Genomic DNA, 22,199 nt, shown 5'->3' on the forward strand with positions numbered 1-22,199 from the left:
CCACGACTTGCCTCGAGTTTTTGGGGATCGAGTTGGACTCAAGGGAGGGGTGTTTCCGTTTACCAGCTAGCAAAGTGTTGAAATTTAGGGCAGCCCTCCAAGTATGTTTAAATGCATCTAAGGTTACACTGCATCAGTTGCAACAATTAGTTGGAAAGTTGAATTTTGCCTTGAGGGTGATCCCAATGGCTCGCCCCTTTTCCCGCTCAATTGCCCAGGCGATGGTTGGCCTAAAAGATGGTCATCATCGCACGAGGTTATCGGCCGAGGTCCGCCAGGACATGCGGATTTGGTTAGCATTTTTGGCGGACTTCAATGGCCGAGTCGTCTGGAACAAGCCAGCAGTGTCCTCCGAAGAGCTTGGGCTATGGACAGATTCAGCAGGAAGCATAGGTTTTGGCGCCATCTTCGGCACAAAATGGTCTGCACAAAAATGGCCCCTATGGTGGCACGAGAAAGGGCTGACGAGTAATATTGCTTTCCTTGAACTATTTCCCATTCTGGTGGCCCTGAGAACCTGGCCTGAAGGGTTCAGAGATCATTCTGTCGTGTTCTGGTCCGACAATATGACCGTGGTAGAATGCATCAATAGTCAGGCAGCCCGTTGTAAATTGATTTTGAGGCTGCTTAAGGAAATTGTCTTACTGTGTATGCAACTGAACGTGATATTCAGAGCAAAACATGTCCCAGGGGTGATGAATCAGGCTGCTGATGCACTGTCTCGTTTTCACATGCAGGCTTTCTCGGGTTTCCTTCCTTCAGCGGACCCAGAGCCGGCACCCTTCCCCGAAGCTCTCTGGTCTCTCGGTGCCCCGAACTTCGTCACCTCGTGGGAGAGAGTCTAGCACCCAGGACAAGGAAGGCATATGAAGGGGCGTTTCAGGCCTATTTAGCCTTTTTGGGGGCAGAGAGAGGGGGTCTTTGGGGTCAGGAAGAGTGGGTAGTACTATTCCTGATGTCCTTACGTAGGGCTGGGAAATCGGTGGCTACGGCCCAAAGGCATCGTGCCGCCATTTCCTTTGTTGCCAGGGCCCATGGCATCCAGGACCCGACAGCGTCTTTTACAGTACAAAAGGCGCTGCGTGGTTGGCAACGCCTAGAGGGTCGCAGAGTAGACGTAAGACGACCGATAGGTCTAGATAGGTTGTCCCAGTTACTGGCCACACTCCCTAGCACATGCTCGTCCCCTTTCGAGACCTGTTTGTTCCGGACTGCATTTACGCTAGCATTTCACGGAGCTATGAGAGTTAGTGAGCTGGTTGCAAGGAACAAACAGGATGTGGCGGGGGGCTTGTGCAGGGAACATGTTCAGATCAGGGGCGATGCGATGGTTGTCTCCTTTCTCAGGTCCAAGACCGACCAAGATGGGAAGGGGGACTGCACGATCATTCGCAGGATCCCCGGGTCATCCATGTGTCCGGTACAGTGCTTAGAAGATTACCTAGCACGAAGGGTGGCATCATGGGGGGGGACATTGTTGAGGCATGCAGACGCCACCCCGCTGACGAGGTTTCAGTTTCAGCGGGTGCTTGCAATGGCCATTGCCGCAGCGGGCTTGGACCCGGGCGAATTTGGGACCCATTCCTTTCGAATAGGGGCTGCCACTGAAGCTACAGCCAGGGGTCTTAATATAGAACAAGTAAAACGTGTGGGGCGCTGGTCCTCCAATTGTTATAAGAGGTATGTGCGATTGCACATGTTGTGAAGCTGTAATCATGTACTCACGCTTCTTGTCTTTTGTTTGTTTTCAGTTGCGCAAGCCTACGCGGCAGGGCGGACTGTGCAGTCGACCCAACACCAGGCCAGCGGTCGCACATCACCGGCTGAGAGAAAGGAGGTGTGGGTCGTAGGCCACTCATACGTGAGACGGGCCGCAGACGTATTCAAAGCAGGTGACATGATTCACGTACCTGGGGAATACGGGTACAGAGTGTCCTTTTACGGAAGAGGCGGTCTCTGTATTGACCAGTTTCAAGCATTCTTTGAGGGTTTGTTAGAGCGGATGAGGTCACCGCCGTCCATAGTCATAGTGCATCTAGGGGGCAATGATTTGGCCACCACCGGTAGACGACTTCTCCTGGAGGCTATGCTTTCCACGGTAAGTTGGTTAGCAAGGAGAGTTCCAGGGTGTACAATTGCGTGGTCTCATATGATCCCACGAAAAGTGTGGCGGGGGGCTATCTCGATCCCTGCGTTGAATCATTCCGTTAAAAAATTGAATAACAAAGTGAGTAGGTTGTTTCGTTCCAAGACATTGCATTCGATCTCGCATAGTTGTATTAATGACGACAGTATGTATTTGGGGGATGGTGTGCATTTGTCGAGGGTTGGGAATGAGTTACTCATAGGAGACTTCTTAGCTTGGTTAAAATCATTAAATCATGACCTCTAGGTAGGAGTTTTTTGTGGGGGGTCCGGATAGCCGGTCAACTATCCGGACCTGTGGCGGTAAGGTCATGATCGGTGAGCACTAATTGGTAGATCCCTATGAGTGGGCGTCACCCAACACGGATGGGAGCGCTCGGGAGAGGTGGCCATTGGCCCCTCAATGGGGAGGCGGTCCCGTCTAAGGGCGGGTCGCCGGAAGTAAAGGAAAGGCGGTCAAGGCCCCTTCCTTTGTAGGAGGGGTTACAGCCCCCTCCTGGGGAATTTCCCGGGGCCAGTGTCATCTGCGACGGCAGATGCGGTAAGTTGTGTGGGGTGGGGAGAGGTCAACGATACCTTCTAGATACCACACACAAGTGTTCGAACGACCTTTAAATGGCGTCGAGTCTTAAGTGCCCCCGTCAAGTCAAGGGAAATTGTTAGTAGTTGCACTTGAGGTAAGCCTCTGTGCTGTCGCCCCTCCCAAGTGGGAGGGGTAAGTCTGGTTAGGGATCTTGACACCGGTTATGACCTTGCCGTTGGCCCTTAAACGTTAGGATGTACAATTTCAGTGTTCTTAGAGAATGTTTTTTGTAGGATGCTAGTTCGGCTAGGAGAACCTCTGTATTAGAGATTATGTTAAGGTTAGCCAAACATCGTAATGTGATAATGAAATTGTACATAACATGAAAACGTTTAATGTTTTAATTTTTTGTTTTAATAAATACGGCCGGGATGGTCACTCCATCCCACATCCAAAAACTTTAAGAACTGTTTCCGGTTTCCCTCCTTTTGGGGATTGTGTTGAGAGGGGGTGGCGGGTATCTCAGCCATATGGAAAGGGGCGACCACTCGGTCCCCCCGAACGTATGGCGGAGTGCCTCGATCCCCCCGGGAAGCCATTTTTGGGCGGGAGGCGCGTCTCGGCTGGTATGCCTGAAGCGGCGTAGCCGGGGCGCGCTTTTTCCCGCCCTAGAGTGGGCTGGCCTAGACACCGACGCAGCCAGCCACGCCCTCGGGGCGGGCAGGGGCGGGTTTTCGCCCGCCCTGAAGACGGATAAAAAGAGACGCAAGACCAGAAGACGTCCTCTTGTTCTTGTGCTCCGAAGCTGCACCTCCTCGCTACACGTGAGCTCGGGACGGAACGAAGAGCCAATTTTGACCCACCCACCAGCCCCTGAGGACAGCAAGTTGTTGTGCAATAAAGTGAATTTATAAGTTTGTTTTTTCCATTTCGTCTACAGGCTGTGACAGTATCAGTTTGTTGTTAATCTTAATAAAGTATGGTGAATATCGTCTAGGTTGTTACGATTAAAATGATTTGATGTAGTGTTGCAATTTTAGCATGTTCTTTCGGTCGTAGCGACCAATGTTTTCATAGGTTTGAGTAAGAATTGTCGTATTTATTTTTGGTAGGCGGTAAGGTCATGATCGGTGAGCACTAATTGGTAGATCCCTATGAGTGGGCGTCACCCAACACGGATGGGAGCGCTCGGGAGAGGTGGCCATTGGCCCCTCAATGGGGAGGCGGTCCCGTCTAAGGGCGGGTCGCCGGAAGTAAAGGAAAGGCGGTCAAGGCCCCTTCCTTTGTAGGAGGGGTTACAGCCCCCTCCTGGGGAATTTCCCGGGGCCAGTGTCATCTGCGACGGCAGATGCGGTAAGTTGTGTGGGGTGGGGAGAGGTCAACGATACCTTCTAGATACCACACACAAGTGTTCGAACGACCTTTAAATGGCGTCGAGTCTTAAGTGCCCCCGTCAAGTCAAGGGAAATTGTTAGTAGTTGCACTTGAGGTAAGCCTCTGTGCTGTCGCCCCTCCCAAGTGGGAGGGGTAAGTCTGGTTAGGGATCTTGACACCGGTTATGACCTTGCCGTTGGCCCTTAAACGTTAGGATGTACAATTTCAGTGTTCTTAGAGAATGTTTTTTGTAGGATGCTAGTTCGGCTAGGAGAACCTCTGTATTAGAGATTATGTTAAGGTTAGCCAAACATCGTAATGTGATAATGAAATTGTACATAACATGAAAACGTTTAATGTTTTAATTTTTTGTTTTAATAAATACGGCCGGGATGGTCACTCCATCCCACATCCAAAAACTTTAAGAACTGTTTCCGGTTTCCCTCCTTTTGGGGATTGTGTTGAGAGGGGGTGGCGGGTATCTCAGCCATATGAACGAGTACACATCTGTCAAAGCACAATCCTATTTAGAAACCCCTTGGTCTTTAAATCTAAAAAATACTTTGTTTAAAGCACGCTTTGGCCTTTTCCCCGGATCATCTCACACAATGCCATGGATGCGCACAGCAGAATTGATACCTTGCCGATTATGCAAAAAAGGAGAAGAAAACATTATTCATCAGCATATGCCCAAGGTTGAAGGAATGAAGAAACGCAATATTTAAGTGGCATTTTAACACCTGCGGAATACGGACTGGGAGATAAGCGCTTATAAGATGTCTAAAAACAACTGACATACTTTTGAACTCTACATTTGTAAAATTCATACTAAAGAAAAAAAAGATCTGCACTCTGAGGATTTGATGTAATAGTACATATTCAATAGTAAATGTGCACAATAAGATTTGCCCTATTTAGATTTCGTACATTTTAAAAGGTGGATGCTTTCAATTAATATAATAAATATGTTTTATCCTAAATGTGAATTTTCCTAATATCGATTTTTATTTTTACATATTGTATGTTAAATAATCAAACAGTAAATACATTTTTGTTGTTGTTGTTATATACCTGGGTTTCTGTTTGACAAGAAATTGACAAGAGTGCCATTAATGGAAGTAAAAATGTGTTCCTAGTTGACTAGTGAGTAGCAGTGATTTAGCAATGGTTAATCACCAAGACTACTAATTAATGCTTCGCTTGGCAATGTCACTGCCATTTAAATTACTGTACCCGACTACAGTTGCCTGTGATGCGGCGACAAATTTGTGGTTGCTTCTATGATTGAGGGAGACCGCCTTCTCAGAACTCATATAGCGCCGAGACACCCGTATGGGTAATTGATGCGCTCAAAAAATTGCGATAAATAAATAAATAAATAAATATATCTAAATTTAGAAATTAATATCTAGCAGGGGAGGAACCCTGCTAGATATTAATATGGCATTTCTTCATTAGCAGATCACTAGCCTCATAAATTGTATTTCATCAGAGACAATGATGAGCAAGTGACTGGAACTATGCAAACCTGAGTTTTGAAACGTATTGATTGATTAGTTGAAGTTCAAATTAGTTTACAATGACTCAGTCGTTACTACTAATACTGAAAGCTGAGGTGCGAACACTTTTATGCATTTAGTTAAGTGAAGTTGATTTGTGTTCACTTTGTGCTAAACAATGCATTGTTACTATAGTATCCATTATACTGATAATGAGCATATGAAGTGCTGTTAAAGTGCTTTCTTAACAATTGATGTTACATGATGATTAGCTTTGATCGGCTTCCTTAACTTGAGATTGATGGGATGTGGTATAACATCAAGATAAAAGAGAGGAGCTCCTCATTGTGCAAGAGATCCTTTAAAAATGTAGCGTTTCAATGTACTGAATGTTGTTGCGTTAGAATTTAATACATACATGTCTTTTACATGGATTATGTACATTATGATGATTACAGCAGATTAATCAAGTATACTTTTTTTCTCGAAATGTCTGTAATTGAATATTTTATGTAGAGTTTCAAATGATCAATACATTTATGTATTAGTGTTTTTTAACCTGGACTAACCATTAATTTAAATTAAAAAAACAATACCAATCATAGCTCCCTATCATTTGATAGTTTATTATTCTATGAAGGCTGACTGACTGATCTACTGAAAATATTGCACGCTCACTTCCATACAGGTACCTCAACTCTATCCGCTACAATTTTGTTTAACTTTGGGTTGGCACTTGTCAAGATTACTAGTTTCAATCAACTGCTGCAGGTGGTACAGGTTTGATCTAGTGTATTAGCACCGCCCCACCTGTCATGTATTTTAAGACAGCTTTGTTGCCCTCAGTGCACAGCACAGGCACATTCTAGACTACACAGTACCCTGTGGGACTTTTAGGCCTTAGACATAATTTGAAGGGTTCAAGCATGCTGTTGTCTCCAATGTTTTGCTCATAATGTGTCAAACGTCAGGCAGTATGAATGTAAAGTATTACATACCAAAGACTTACCTGCATGCCTGTTGAAGTATGCTTTTGGTTTCTTGTATTGCAGCTTCTTACTTGGACATCTTCCATTACTTGTAAAGAACAAACAGAAGAAGGAGGTTCTCCATCAACTTTTATTAGAATGGTAAGTTTTAAGAGTTGCGTAAGATTGAGTTTCAGTGCGTCAGAACGTATACATATACTCTGTAGTCGGAATAAAAGTACTTTTTCAGAAGATAATTCAGTAGTTGAAGTGTAGTCACTTAACATGCGTGGAGATGGTGAATGTATTATATAAAGTAGACAAATAGTGATACCACAATAAAAAGAACAAGTCAAATTTTAGCAGATGACCGACACCAACATCGAATTGTGTTTCCAGGGGTGTTACTGCTATTGTTCGGTGAAATCATTTATTATTATACAGTAGCAAAAGTCAGATTTTGGAATATCGTTAAAGAACAAATAAATACGCTGTGTATCGAAACAGAGACAATAAAAAAGAATAAAGTAAGAAAAACGAGCCTATGAACATCCATAAAAATTGTCTGTGTTGGAGAGAACGAATGTAGGGCCAGAGCTCGATGCCGGACTTGCCTTTCCTGCTCCAATTGGCCCCCATCAGAGGATGAATGTATATGATTTAAATTGCATGCATTTTCTTCTTCGTGAAGAGTTCGAGGATTGGAGGGAATGTCAATGACCTTAGGCAGGCAGCCAATCCCAGATTCGTTTGGGTAGCCAATATAGTAGATGAACAGGTTCTCTTGAAGGTCTCAGTTTGTGATAAAATCCTAAGCAAAAAGCTAAGTCTCAAGAGAATCACTGGAGCAGTAATAAATGCAACACAAATGAAACCAGATTCAGAATAATTTTAAAAAGTAACAAAGTACGTCACAAGAAATTACTACAGGGGTCATTTAGGAGATAACAAAGCGTGGAACCGCCATAAACCAACAGGTCTTATGTCCCAGCAAACCTGAGGTTGACTAAGGTCATAGAGAGGTGACTGTCCTGCCAGGTTCATCATGACGGAGTCTCAGCTCGCTCAGCAATCAAAAATCTTTGACCAGCAGCCTGCCCGCCAAATGCCTACTGGTTTGCTTATGTTCAAAGGGTAAATCTTATCTAGGGTACTTTCGACATACGTTTCATAATTATTTGTTTCTGAATATAAAAAGCACATGCCAAGTGCACCGCAGTGACATGGCAGACCTTTCGTGGAAGCTGCCCCTCTCTCTTGGTGGAAGCACTTATGGCGAAAATAACCTCAAAAGCTAATTGACAGCCTAGGTAGTAAAGTGCCACTTTTGCAAAACTTAGGGCTCAACTCATAGAAGGCTGAAAGACTTGCCATGGTTACTCGTGTATAGGAATTCATGAAAGGTAAAAACCCATGTCGAGGTCAAATTAGATGCAGACTACAGATAACTCATGACTGCAGAAGTTCAAAAGAACAAGTGTGTTAATGACTGTTACATTCATTGTATCCAGTTGTGCAGCTTGTAAATGACGAAAATGAGGAACGCAAAATGTGAGTGTCAAGGGAATGGCCAGGCCAGGGCAATAACATCCTAAATACACACTCACCAACAAAATAGTAAATGAAAAAACGCTGATTGGTAAGAACTACTCAAATCCATATTTTTATTTATTTAATTTATATAATTTATAAAGCGTATGAATCACCCTGACCGGGGTATCTCTGCGCTGGAAAGCCTTAGACAACCGCTGGAAAGCCTTAGACAACCAAAAAGGGAAGAACAGAACAGTTTTCTGAAAGAAAGGTAGTTGGTGCAGAGACGTAAGTGGATGGGCAATTGGTTCCAAAGTAATGGAGCCAAATAAGAGAAGAATGTACCCCCTAATCTGGCCTGTCTTATGCAGGGTATCAGGAGGAGATCTTTGGACCCTGAGTGGAGGGTCCTAGGGGGAGTGTATCTAACCAGCTTGTCAGTCATATACCTAGGTCTCATGTTGTTTAGGGCTTTAAACATCATAAGCAAATCTTGAAGTTGATTTTTTTGCGTATGGACAGCTAGTGCAGTTTACGGAGAAGGGGAAGTGAAGCTGTACTGGGAGGGGCGTTGGTCACTAAACAGGCTGCTGTATTCTGCACTACCTGCAGTTTGTTTAAGGAAGATTCCTTAGCTGATATCAAAAAATCATTGCAGTAGTTCAGACGGCTTAGGACCAATGCTTGCATCAGGGTTTTTCGTGTGGACAAAGGGAGTAGGGGAAAGACTTTGCGAAGGAGGCTTAGTGCATGAAAGCAGGTCCTAGCATTAGAGGTGGAATGCTCCTCCAAGCTTAAATTCTGGTCAATTCTGGTCATACCTTTCAAAACTCTCTAATTCAACAGATGCAGGGGGAATGGCAAAGTTATCAGGTCAAAAAAATAAATAAATATACCATAAATAGCCCTCAAATGTGAAAACGGCACATTCTTTATGACGGTCTGGTGAAACCAGTGTAATCAGTTTAATTTAAGGAGTGGTGATGCAGACTTGCCCAATGTGTGTCGTACTGATCCAGCACAGGTAATAAAAGTAGGATAAAACGATCCATAACGCCTCTGTTGATCGAGCAGAGTGGAAACAAGCATTTGCAATGCAGTTGGTCTTGCATTTACGAGAGTTTGAGCTATTGACATTGTAAATGACAATGCCTTTTATTTATGTGTTTTTAAAACAGATAAATAAAAGACATTGTCATTTACAATGCCAATAGCTTAAACTCTTGCAAATGCAAGACCTATTGCATTGCAAATGCGTTTGGCGCTCATGCTATCGTAATTTTTAAAAAGCGTTAGGAGAGAGTGTGTCAAAGGCAGGACAAAGGTATTTGAGAAAATAGTGCTCAGTGGCAGTAATTAAAGCCTACCATGTAACAACATACGTAACAAGGGGTGTCACCATGGGAGGTTAAAAAATAAGACTAGGCGGTACTAAGGAGGGACTACTAAGCCTATTGACCAATGAACAGGCACAGTTTACAATGGACAATGACACAAGCCAATGAAAAATATGGGCGGAGAGTAGGTGGAGCTTCAAGTCCCTACCTAAATACAGCATGCCTCGCACAAGATAGGACAGGGTAGGATAAAAATTTGTAAAGCGCACTAAACCAAATAGGTGTCAAGGAGAGATAGGGTGTTCAGGTTAAATTCATACTCCTTGGTGTGGCAGAATGGAGGTGGTGGTATCACTTTCAACAACATATGCATGGTCATAGTTTGGTAAATGAGATCTTATCACCTTCTTCCCAGACTATTCTTACCATGCGCCTGCTCCCCTGCATCTTCAGACCGCTGTGTCCTTTCAGAGCACTAGAAACATTACCAAAGGCAGCTACAGACTGACCAGTTAGACATTTGATTGCTGGTTGACTGGGGTGTGAGCCCTGGTCCATCAGCAACCTCAATCCTAGTCAGAGTAAAGCACAAGCAACTCACAATTATCCCATGCTCAGCCCCCTGATAGCTTAGCACAGAAGAGTAAGGCTTAACTTAGAGGCAATGTGTACCGTATTTGTTCAACACTTCAAACTGTAAGACAGAGATAATAACACACAAAAAGTATCCCACACCAGGTTAGAAAAATAGAGCAACATTTAATTATTACAACAAGACCAAAACAATAAAAATCCAATCAGTAGAAACAGAGTTATGGATGGTTAAGGAATAAACTGTACAATAGTGCCTAACAGCATAAAGTGCTTACTGGGGATATCTGGTCATGCTGGACCTGGTCAAAGTCAAAGTTTCAGGCCAACCACAATGAATTGAAGGTTGAATACAGTCCCAGATTAGTCTCACTGAAGTTTTACCTTTTCAAGTTTTGTGGCAAGAGTCCTGTTCACGTTAGAGAGGGTTACCGGGAGCAATGAGAGCATTGTGGGCAGCAGTGTTGTGGCTCGAAGAGCCAGCCAGACGTCTCGGATGGGTAGGCTGGGTAGGCTGGCTGCTTTTTGGAGCCTCTTGGGGTCAGAAACTCACAAACGATGGGCCTAGGAGCTGTTGGGGGCCCTTTTCTGTCCCTGGGCCTGAGATCAGGAGGACAGCAGTCTTAGCTCTTTGAGTCTCACTGGGGTCCTAGGTTCAAGAGGTGTTACAGGTCCAGTTCTTCCTTCCCAGGCAGGAGAGCAGCAGGTCATCACAGCAGGATAATAGCTCCTTTTGAGTAGCAGTTCAGCAGAGTGGCAGTCCTTGTACTAGCACAGCAGTCCTTCTTCCTGGCAGAGTGTCCACAGGTCTAGAAGTGTATGGATGAGTTGGTGTCTGGGGTCCTTCTTTCATACACCATTGTGCCTTTCAAGTAGGGAGAAGCTCTAGAGGCATGCCTTTGAAGGGCACAGATGCCCTGCCTTTCCTGCCCTGGCTCCAGACTAACTACAGGGGTATGCAGCCCCCTTGTGTGGAGGAAGGGCACAGCCTATTCAAGTGTAAGTGAGGTGTGGTAGTTCCTCCCATCCTGCCAGTGATGGCAATCCAGTCACACCTAAGCTCCCCTTGTGTGTGGTTGTATAGAAGGAATACACAAAGCCCAGGTGTCAGCTACACCCAGTCATTGACCAGAGACAGGCTGCATATCTGTAACTAAGACAACCCAATATGCCCATGAGACATGGGTAAATTTACATATACATCTGTTAAAAAAAAGGTTGTCTGTGACTCATTCAGATCCAGGAAACTCATCAAAAGTTATGAAGGCTCTGTAATACACTTTCTCACATTCAATGCAAACCTAATTCTATAAGTGGACAATAATGAATAATAATGTGCTGGACAAAGACAATTTTCGTCATACATATATGATATTCATGCATGTACAAACATGGTGTGCAAAAAGTGAATCAGTAGTGCAGACATCGCAGTGTACACATGTTGATTAAACAAACAACATTCTCTACACAAAGACACTGTCCAATTCTCATTCGTTGCATGCATTTTTAAGTTCAGTGAAATCTAGACAAGTGTCCAGCAAATTAGCAAGCCCTGTATGCTCATTGCTGGTGTCAACCAATCCGGGGGGTTTTGTTGATGTTTATTAAAAAAAAAAAATGTATTTAACAAAAATGACAGACATTTCACTCATGTGCTGAAATCCCTTTACATCATATATAGTTATCGTCACATATAAAATCAGTTCAAGCAAAAGTATACTTTACATATTTTGTGCTCCATTCCCATTCCTCCTCAGTTCTAACTCTACCATTGGTGACACACAAATCTCTCCTTTGTACAGATTCCATTTTGACCATTTCCTGTCTGATTTCTTTGGGCATTCTCTAGCGATAAACACTTCCTTCTCGGCTATCATGTATTTATCCATTTCTCTATTCCACACTGTCACTTCCTGTGTCTTCACTCCACCCCATCCCCAGGGGATTTCTCGTTTGAATAATGTGAAGCCCAATGTCACTAATTGCTGTTCCATTTCCGTGAGATCTGTCGCCTCCCAGATGTTGAGCAGGCCCAATCGCAGAGTCAAGGTAATTGCCTTCCCTAAGGCAGAGTGCATATGTGTTGTGATTCTACCCCATTGGCTTTGTATCGCTGGGCAGTCCCATATCGTGTGGTATAAGGTGGCAGGTTGCCCACAGCCCTTGAAACAGTGATCGTCAGTTTTGGTCCCTATCCTTGCTAGGATAATTCCTGACATATATGATCAATGAAAAACACGAAGCTGAAGAAGGCGGTATCTAAGTGTAATGGCAGCCTCCCTGGGAGACATTAGCGCCTGCCTCCAATCCTCATCCTCAATGGCCCCCAGATCACCCTCCCATTTCTCCTTTAGCTGTCAAAAAGAGTCTGGTAAATTATTGCTGACCTTCCTGTAAGTGAGGGAGATCGCCTTGGTGTGCAAGTGTCCATCTAGCAGAGGATCCTCTAGCAGAGAGGACTCCGGTATGTCCATACATGTGGGGAAAGCCGCCATCAAAGCATGTTGTATTTGCAAATAGCGGAAGATTTCAGTTGGGGCTAATTGGTAAGTTTTCTGTAACTCTTCAAACCGAAGGATCTTACCCTTCTTAATCATATCTCCAACCGTCGAAATACCAATCATGCCCCATTTTTCAAATCCCCGATAATGACATAGCATACCCAGCCTTTCTGAATACCACAGCGGCGTCATTCTGGTAAGTCTGTCTGTCCAACCCAGCCTGGAGTTAGCCAGTCTCCATATCTGCAGGGTGTGTTTTGCGGGCCCTATGATCTGTTTTCTCTGTGAGCTAGTATATAACGCCCCGAGGTAGCTAGCTCTGTCCATCTGATACCTATCTAGAGCACATGCCAGGTCGTCTGGTGGGGCATATCTCCATCTATTTACTATCACCACTTGCGAGGCCCAATAATATAACCGTATGTCGGGCAATGCGATACCTCCATCGTACCACAGCTTCATTAATTTTTGTAGCGCTATCCTTGGGGCCTTGCCATCCCATAACAATGTGCGTACTTCACCCTCTACTGCGGTAAAGTAGGCATCCGGTACTTTATGTGGGCAATTTTGTAAAACATATAAAAACTGTGGCAGAGCAAGCATTTTAAAAAGGGAAGCCGGACAATCAATGATAATGGGAGGGATCTCCAATGTTGGACATCTGCTCGCAATCTCTTCAACACTGGCGCTAGGTTACGATCATAAAAGAGGGTCGGATCAGGCGTGACAAAGATACCTAAGTATCGAAAACCGTCTTTCACAACCCGTAGGGCACAATCATTTGGGAGACTTGGGAAACTTCCGTGCAGAACATACAATACTGACTTGCTCCAATTAATAGCATAGCCGGAGTATTTTCTGAAATTGGTAAAAATATTCCTTGGAGTCAATTGCGCTGATACACCTTAACCTATTGGGCTCTTCTTTAAAATGCACACCACCCTTTTCTGGCTCTTTGTGTATAAGCTGAACTAAAACCTAGGCACAACCTCCAACCACATGAACACCTCTATATTGGTTGTTTGTTGTCATCAGACAAATATTGAGTGTTTGATATGAGCCGATCTGTGTGTGCAGATTATGTTTAGTTAACCCTTTTTGGACGGTTATTAAGGTTCCAACAGCTCTAACCATATGAGCACCACCATGTCCATCTGAGTACATCAACAAACTATCGAGCCCTGCATGTGCAGATTCTGCATAGTTCCAACTGTCCGGGTAGCTGATAAGATCGCAACAGCTCCCATTTTCTTAACGCGCATGCGTGAACGACTAGCGTCTCCACATAGGCTCGCAGACTTCTAAACTGGCTTCATACGCATGCGCCTGGGAAACGTGTGCGGAACCTCCTAGTCAGCTCCACGAGCTTCACCGCATACGAACGGTTGACATTGATTTTCGGCATCTGCGCAGTTTGGAACACTTACTTTAAGAGCATGCGCCTTATCACCGCCAATACGCCACTGTCCAGCGCGCAATACCAGACCTTGTGGAGGGACTCTGTCCTTCTTTGGGCATCATTCCGCTTCTAATTACTACCTAATTGAAGCAGTTTTGGCGGTATATAAGGAGACAGGCCAGCACGACTCGACACATCGTCGGAGCCGCGTTGAGGGGAAGGCAGCCTACTAGGTCGTGCAGTAACCGTCCATAAGTAAGCCACATCTATGAATATCTTTTGCTTCCTCCTTAGTCCATGTCCGGGAAGAAAGTTGGCATTTCTTCCATTAGTGTATGTCTGTGTCTATTGTGTGTCCTTCTTTTTCTTCTTTTTTCCACAGGGTCCTTGAACCTTATTTTTTGGTTCACCTTTACCCTCCCTTGTATGGAATTATTTTTTCCTGATCCTGGACGTCCGACTGTGATGTTTATTATGCTTTTATTTATCCTACAGGTTCTGTATCTTCAACGCCACTTGGGCGCAACAGAGCTTATTCAATTAATAACACCTATAGGTATATTTCACCTTGTGTTTTTTGTAGAATACACTTTTACATTCAAACCCCATGTGAGTAAGGTGAAGATAGTTGTGCATATCCTGGTCCTGAAGAAGGAGTTCCTATACTCCGAAACATGTCGACGCACTTCCGAGGTTGATATACCCTAATACGTATAACCGACAACCTCATCTTGCACCCCTTTTAATAATACCAGCCGAGGACGTAATAAATATTTTTTCCTACGAGCCAGGTATTTTTTAACCTTCACTTTTCACCTCACCACTCACTCTCCCTCTCACACACACAAACACATAGTTCACTATCAGTGCTCCTACGTATTCGTGAGTCGCAGCACGCCGCATCCCGTAGAAGGGTGCGAAGGCCCCGATGATGAAGCATGACACCAAGGGGCCTGTTGGTGTGTGAGGGGTATTCAAACAACACTGTGTGCTCCCCACCACTGTAGGGATCACTATCACCTTCAGAGTGGATTTTATTTTGTTTAATCAAATTGTTGGGGGAGATCGAATCCACTTCCTCCTTTCCCTCCCTCCTCTTGTTGAATTTATGTTCTAGACAGCGCACAGCTGTGGGAGCCCCTCCCAATATAGAACACACTTAGACATTCGCCATACACTACATCCAACGCCTATTAATTTTTTTCCCATTACCATACCAAAATGGAGGATGAACACGGCCTAACCTTCAGTGAGGACCACATCGATAGGATTCTTGTAGATGTCAACCCTTTTGAAGGGCTAAGTAACAATGATCCGGGCCCAGCCGTAGCGGACTGGGATAAATTGATGAACTTAAGAAAAGTCCAGATAAGGGCAGCCTTGCATGGTCTGCTAATGAGGGAATATTTGAGGAACAAAATAGCCCCGCAGGGATTGTTGGTAAAAAATGAACCTTTCATCTTTCAAGATGACCTCGTCTTTAAAAAAGCCTGGTCTCTTATCTCCTGGCATTGCACCAGAGACTAGTTGGTACTAATAGTTCAAACAGCCACAAGAAAGTCACTGGAACTGAAAGTAGAGATTCAGAAACTTGAGATACAACTCAAAGCGTTTGTTTCACCGGCAGACTTAAAGAAAGGGCTAGAGGAACTCAACCAGCAAATGAAGGATTTCGAGATCACTTTAAAACAAAGCAAATTTAACAAACTGAAAAAAGATAAGGACCGATTCACTCCGGAGAGGGCATACCCTTACACAAAAGCTGATTATGTAACAAAGGGAAACATAAGTGGCACGGATAGTGTGAGTTCAGATGGTAGTTCCACCAGCACCAACTCAGGTGGTTTCCAACAAAGGAAACAACAAAGGGGTGGTTTCCCCCAGCAGAGAACTCAGTTCCCCCGCCAGAGAGGCTGGAGGGGTTTCCAGGGACCACCACAATACAATCCTTACAAGAACCAATTCCAGTTCCCTCAATACCAGTACGGCCCACCGCAAATGGGACAAGTGTACCCCCAATGGGGACCAGACTCGACTGCCGCACCCCAAAATGCTCAGCCTTTTTTATCATGGGGCCAAGGACCCCGCAGAGGGAGGAACAAGAAGGGGAACAATGTCAACTGGCAGCCCGCAGACGAAACAGACACCAGGGTCCACACCAGGAGCATGACAGCGAACCAAGCCTCAACAAGCAAGAAGGGAACTTAGTCATCAACATAACTCCCTGGCCCTTAACTAACCTACAGAACGAGGTACTCAACAAGGGCTTAGGGTATGTCCCTACTAACGAACCCGACTCATTCCTTCTACATAAGGAGATACAAGATTTCATTAGAACTATCAAGCTGAGGGCTTTCTTTAAAAACAAAGAACCATCCCAAGAGACTTCAGATACGGGTCTAAAACCGAAATCTACTTTTACACCCCTGGACAATCAACTTCCTGTTGAAGTCCTGGCATTCGAAAATGCCATCATGCTTGAACTCAGTAAATTGAACACTAAGCAGAATGTTTTCCAAAATATGAGTAAACTTGAGAATGAGGCGATAAGAGAACTCACACAGAACAAACAACTCACCATAAAACCTGCAGACAAAGGCGGGGCAGTGGTGATTCAAACTACAACTGCATATGACCAAGAATGCAGCAAACTACTCTCCGACAGGAGGAACTATCAGGTTCTTATGGAAGACCCCACTGAATCTCTACGTGTGCAGATAGGGGCAATGATTGAGGAGGCTTTGGCGCATAACTGGCTCACTAAAAAAGAGTCGAAATTCCTGGTTCCGAAAAATCCCGCACCCTCTACTACTACACAATACCAAAGGTCCATAAAAGCTTAGAAAGTCCACCAGGCCGCCCGATTGTGTCCGGCATTTCGTCAATTTTGGAACCACTGTCTAAATTTGCCGATGCCTTTTTGAGACCTCAGGTGCAGGCGACACCTGAGGGATACTAAAGCGGTCCTGCAGTTACTACAGAACCATTCATTTGACCCAGATTCACAGATGTTGTTGAGCCTTGATGTAGAGAGTCTCTACACAAGCCTCCCGCATGATGAGACACTACTGATCATTGAAGAGGTATTACATTCTGACCGATGGAAATATCAAACCCCCCGTGGAGTGGTCATGGAGTGTATCTCGATAGCACTAACTAAAAACTTTTTTGAATATGAGGGCACTCTATATTGGCAAAGTCATGGAAGTATTATGGGGAGTACATTTGCGCCAAGCCTGGCGGGATTGTACGTTCACCATCTAGAATCCACCAAGATTCTCCACCCTAGCAACTCCTTCAGGGGAAGAATCCGCACCTGGCGACGCTATATAGATGACATTCTGGTGATTTCGGAAGGGGATGGCCAATAAATCACTGAGTTCATGAATTGGCTGAATACACAAAATCTTTTTCTCAAATTCACCCACCAAATGTCCAGTGATTCGATGGTTTTTCTAGATTTGAATATCTATCACGAGGCAGGTCTGTTAAATACTGAGACTCATTTCAAACCAACGGCGAGGAACTGTCTCCTCAGGTTTGACAGTTTCCACCCCCGTCACCTGAGGGAGAATTTACCATACGGACAGTTCCTACGCCTACGCCGCAATTGCAGCGACATAGCCAAATACAAGACCCAAGCCCGAGATCTGAGTGAAAAACTGAAACAAAGATGGTACCCAGACAAGGTCATTCAAAAAGCAATGAAAAGGGCAAGAAATAACAACCGAGAGGCTCTCCTTGAAGAAAAACCTGCCAGAGAAAACACACCCAGTAGAACAGTCTGTGTCACAACGTACAGTTCAGTTTCGAACCAAGTCTCAAAACTGGTAAATAAACACTGGCGCATTTTGACGAGCGGTTCGCTCGATTTGGAGAAACCTTTGTTTGCCCACAGGCGGGGCAAGAATTTAAAAGACATTCTTGTTTACACAAGACCACCAACCACAAAAAAACAATAAACAAGGTTGCAGGGGCTACATGGACACCATCCCTGTGGGAACTGCAACAGCTGTCATCTAACTAAAAAAAGTCAGACCCTTACTTTCATGAATGGCACTAGATGGGAACAACGAACGTTCACTAACTGTAATAGTAAGAACGTTGTTTATCTAATCACATGCCCTTGTAACAAGGAATACGAGGGCATGACCACAAGGGCTCTCAAAATCAGGATTAATGAACATAAGAGCAACATAAGATGTAAGAAATCAACGACAAAAATGGCAGCTCATTTCATGGAGTATCAACACTGTGTGAACGAATTACAGTGGACAGTGATTGAACAATTACCAACGGATGTTGGTCTATTCGAAAAAGAGCAGAGGTGGGTGTTCCGTCTGGGTACGGACACTGCCGGACTGAACGACTCTATTCCTTGGAGCCAATTGCGCTGATACACCTTAACCTATTGGGCTCTTCTTTAAAATGCACACCACCCTTTTCTGGCTCTTTGTGTATAAGCTGAACTAAAACCTAGGCACAACCTCCAACCACATGAACACTTCTATATTGGTTGTTTGTTGTCATCAGAAAAAAATTGAGTGTTTGATATGAGCCGATCTGTGTGTGCAGATTATGTTTAGTTAACCCTTTTTGGACGGTTATTAAGGTTTCAACAGCTCTAACAATATGAGCACCACCATGTCCATCTGAGTACATCAACAAACTATCGAGCCCTGCATGTGCAGATTCTGTATAGTTCCAACTGTCCGGGTAGCTGATAAGATCGCAACAGCTCCCATTTTCTTAACGCGCATGCGCGAACGACTAGCGTCTCCACATAGGCTCGCAGACTTCTAAACTGGCTTCATACGCATGCGCCTGGGAAACATGTGCGGAACCTCCTAGTCAGCTCCACGAGCTTCACCGCATACGTACGGGTGACATTGGTTTTAGGCATCTGCGCAGTTCGGAACACTTACTTTAAGCGCATGCGCCTTATCACAGCCAATACGCCCCTGTCCAGCGCGCAATACCGGACCTTGTGGAGGGACTCTGTCCTTCTTTGGGCATCATTTTGCTTCTAATTACTACCTAATTGAAGCAGTTTTGGCGGTATATAAAGAGACAGGCCAGCACGACTCGACACATCGTCGGAGCCGCGTTGAGGGGAAGGCAGCCTACTAGGTCGTGCAGTAACCGTGAGTTTTGTTGGTCAAACAAGGGGTACCCACTAGGATATCCAGGGTTACTGTATATTCATGACCCTAAAACCAACCTTTAACATCTTATAGGTTGCTAATTTGAGCAGTGAGGAAGGAACTCCCAATACTACGCTAAGGCTCATGAGGTCAGCTAACCTTGGTCCATAAGTAAGCCACATCTATGAATATCTTTTGCTTCCTCCTTAGTCCATGTCTGGGAAGAAAGTTGGCGTTTCTTCCATTAGTGTATGTCTGTGTCTATTGTGTGTCATTCTTTTTCTTATTTTTTCGACAGGGTTCGTGAACCTTATTTTTTGGTTCACCTTTACCCTCCCTTGTATGGAATTGTTTTTTCCTGATCCTGGACGTCCGGCTGTGATGTTTATTATGCTTTTATTTATCCTACAGGTTCTGTATCCTCAACGCCAATTGGGCGCAACAGAGCTTATTCAAATAATAACACCTATAGGTACATTTCACCTTGTGTTTTTTGTAGAATACACTTTTACATTCAAACCCCATGTGAGTAAGGTGAGGATAGTTGTGCATATCCTCGTCCTGAAGAAGGAGTTCCTATACTCCGAAACATGTCGACGCACTTCCGAGGTTGATATACCCTAATACGCATAACTGACAACCTCATCTTGCACCCCTTTTAATAATACCAGCCGAGGACGTAATAAATATTTTTTCCTACGAGCCAGGTATTTTTTAACCTTCACTTTTCACCTCAGCTCACCACTCACTCTCCCTCTCACACACACAAACACATAGTTCACTATCAGTGCTCCTACGTATTCGTGAGTCGCAGCACGCCGCATCCCGTAGAGGGGTGCGAATGCCCCGATGATGAAGCATGACACCAAGGGGCCTGTTGGTGTGTGAGGGGTATTCAAACAACACTGTGTGCTCCCCACCACTGTAGGGATCACTACCACCTTCAGAGTGGATTCTATTTTGTTTAATCGAATTGTTGGGGGAGATCGAATCCACTTCCTCCTCTCCCTCCCTCCTCTTGTTGAATTTAGGAATCTTAAGCAGCCATGGACTGGTGTGACTCTGCTGTCGAGCACCATGTGTGAAGTCTATTCTCACTGGGGAGTGATCCGATAGGCCCCGAGGATACGTCTTAGGCCGCCTGAAATTGCCTACAGAGGCTGCCTATGTTAAGAAATAGTTGATCCGGGAGAGACTGCCATGCACACTGGAGAGGTAAGTAAAGTCTATAGGAACACCTTGCAACTACCGCCCTACATCTGAAAGCCCTAACGCTTTCGTAAAGTCTGCCATAAGCTCATTTGATCTCATCCCTTGTCTCCTGGGGTGTCTGTCCGTCAGGTCGTTCATTGTCAAGTTATAATCTACCAACATTATTAGGGTCCCATCAGGAAGGTCAGTTAACACCCGGCCTAACTCTGCCAGTGCATCCTTACCCAGCGCGGGTGGCAAATAGACTGAGACTATATTTATGGCTCTCCCCTCCCATTGAGCCTCAACCATTGCAAATCGCCTGCACTGTCTTTCCACGTATTAAAAACTATCAAAGGGACATTTCTCTTAACTAGAACACATGTACTCCTGGAGCCCGTAGTGTAATCAGCATGCACTAGGAGTTTATATACCCATCTGTTTAGGGCCTTACTTTTATTGCCAACTAAATGAGTTTCCTGCAGGAGAACTAGGTCTGGAGATTACCACTTTAAGTACTGTTGAACTATTCCTCTTTTTATTTTGTCCCCTAGTCCATTGACATCCCAAGTGAGGACAGAGAGCACTGATTCGCGGTCAGCCATTATCAAAAACTGAGATGAATAACATTGTAAAGGTCGAGGACAGAGGCAACCTTATTATACACAGCCTACAAAGGTGGGATCAGCACTTGTCATCAGTTTGTCATTTAAAAAGAGAACAGAAAAATTTAACCAACACATCTCAGTACACTTACGACAGAGTCTGTTTTTCAGATCCGAGGCAAAGAAACATTTACGACTAACGATAGTTTGACAACCAATACACTCCCCTCTCCAACCCCCTGACACATCCTCTATCTCCCACACCTCCCCCACCCTGCTCCCCTGCCTGTGGATTTAGAACTACCCACCCCCAAACTTGGCAGAGTGCCTCTCACCCCCCTGAACATGCTAGAAACGCAGAGGGAACTACCCCCCCCCATGCACGGATATCCCATACTTTCTTAATATCCACAGCCGTTAATGCAGTATTTAAGATTAAGCAACTTCATGTCATATCTGTATAGGCAAGAAACAGTGCACATCATACACCCTGAGCATAGCAGGGAACATAGTACATTTACGAACCAACGGATCACCACCCCACCCTCTCCAAAATCACACTACTTGCGCATTTGTGTAAAGTACGGTCCCGCAGCAGAACACATACCAGAATTTTTCCTGATCGTCCAATCTACTTGACTCCACTGTGGCCTCTGTGGCCGCCACCTTCAGTCGGGTTTCGTTCTTCATCCCGAGTCTGTCAGGACGATTTCTTTTCCGATTCCCTACGGTGCTCCAGCCTTCCATCCAGTCCCAGACCGCATCTGGCGAGTCAAAGAAACATGATTTACCATCCAATTCTAATCTCATATTTAACCTCCCTGTCTCTCAGCTCTTGTTTCACTGCTTGAAAACTTCTCCTCTGTGCCTGTACTTTAGCAGTGAAGTCAGGAAAGAAAGTCACTTCATAGTTATCTATTTTCAGCGGGGGTCGGATCTAGATGTTTGCAATATTATGTCCCTATCGCGATAATTAAACACTCTAGAGATCAGTGGCCTCGGGGGCGCCCCAGGCTTAGGCCGTCCACCTGGTACTCTATGAGCTCTTTCAATAGAGAAATAACTGGATAGCGTTTTAGGCTTCAGGTGTTTTGTAATTAAGTCCTCTACAAATAGGTCCGCTGCCAGCCCCTCTGTCCGTTCTGGATTCGAATGTTGTTGCGGCGGGCCCGTCCTTCATAATCGTCCAGCTGTTGCGACATTCTGTCCTGTTTCTTTCACAACTCCTGCACCTGACTGTAATTTAAGGTGTCTTCCTGCAGGGCATTCGTCACCACCTTCAACTGTTTGACCTTCTCATCCATCTTTTCGAAGTCGGCGCTAAGCAGTGAGACCTCTACTGTGACTGAGTCTACTGAGGCGGGCATTCCACCTATAGCTGTCATAAAT

General features: G+C 44.8%; 1 protein-coding gene across 1 annotated transcript in view; it reads left to right on the forward strand.

Moving 5' to 3' along the window:
• Positions 1 to 22,199, forward strand: part of LOC147690169 (cholesterol 24-hydroxylase-like) — a 445,247-nt gene that overhangs the window by 83,840 nt on the left and 339,208 nt on the right. The window contains exon 2 of the mRNA XM_086937761.1: positions 6,594 to 6,671. Within this exon, the coding sequence (XP_086793887.1) occupies positions 6,594 to 6,671 (78 nt within the window). The remainder of the gene's footprint in view (positions 1 to 6,593; positions 6,672 to 22,199) is intronic.

The sequence above is a fragment of the Lissotriton vulgaris genome, chromosome 9 (genome assembly GCF_964263255.1).
Source record: "Lissotriton vulgaris chromosome 9, aLisVul1.2, whole genome shotgun sequence".
Classification (NCBI taxonomy): domain Eukaryota; kingdom Metazoa; phylum Chordata; class Amphibia; order Caudata; family Salamandridae; genus Lissotriton; species Lissotriton vulgaris.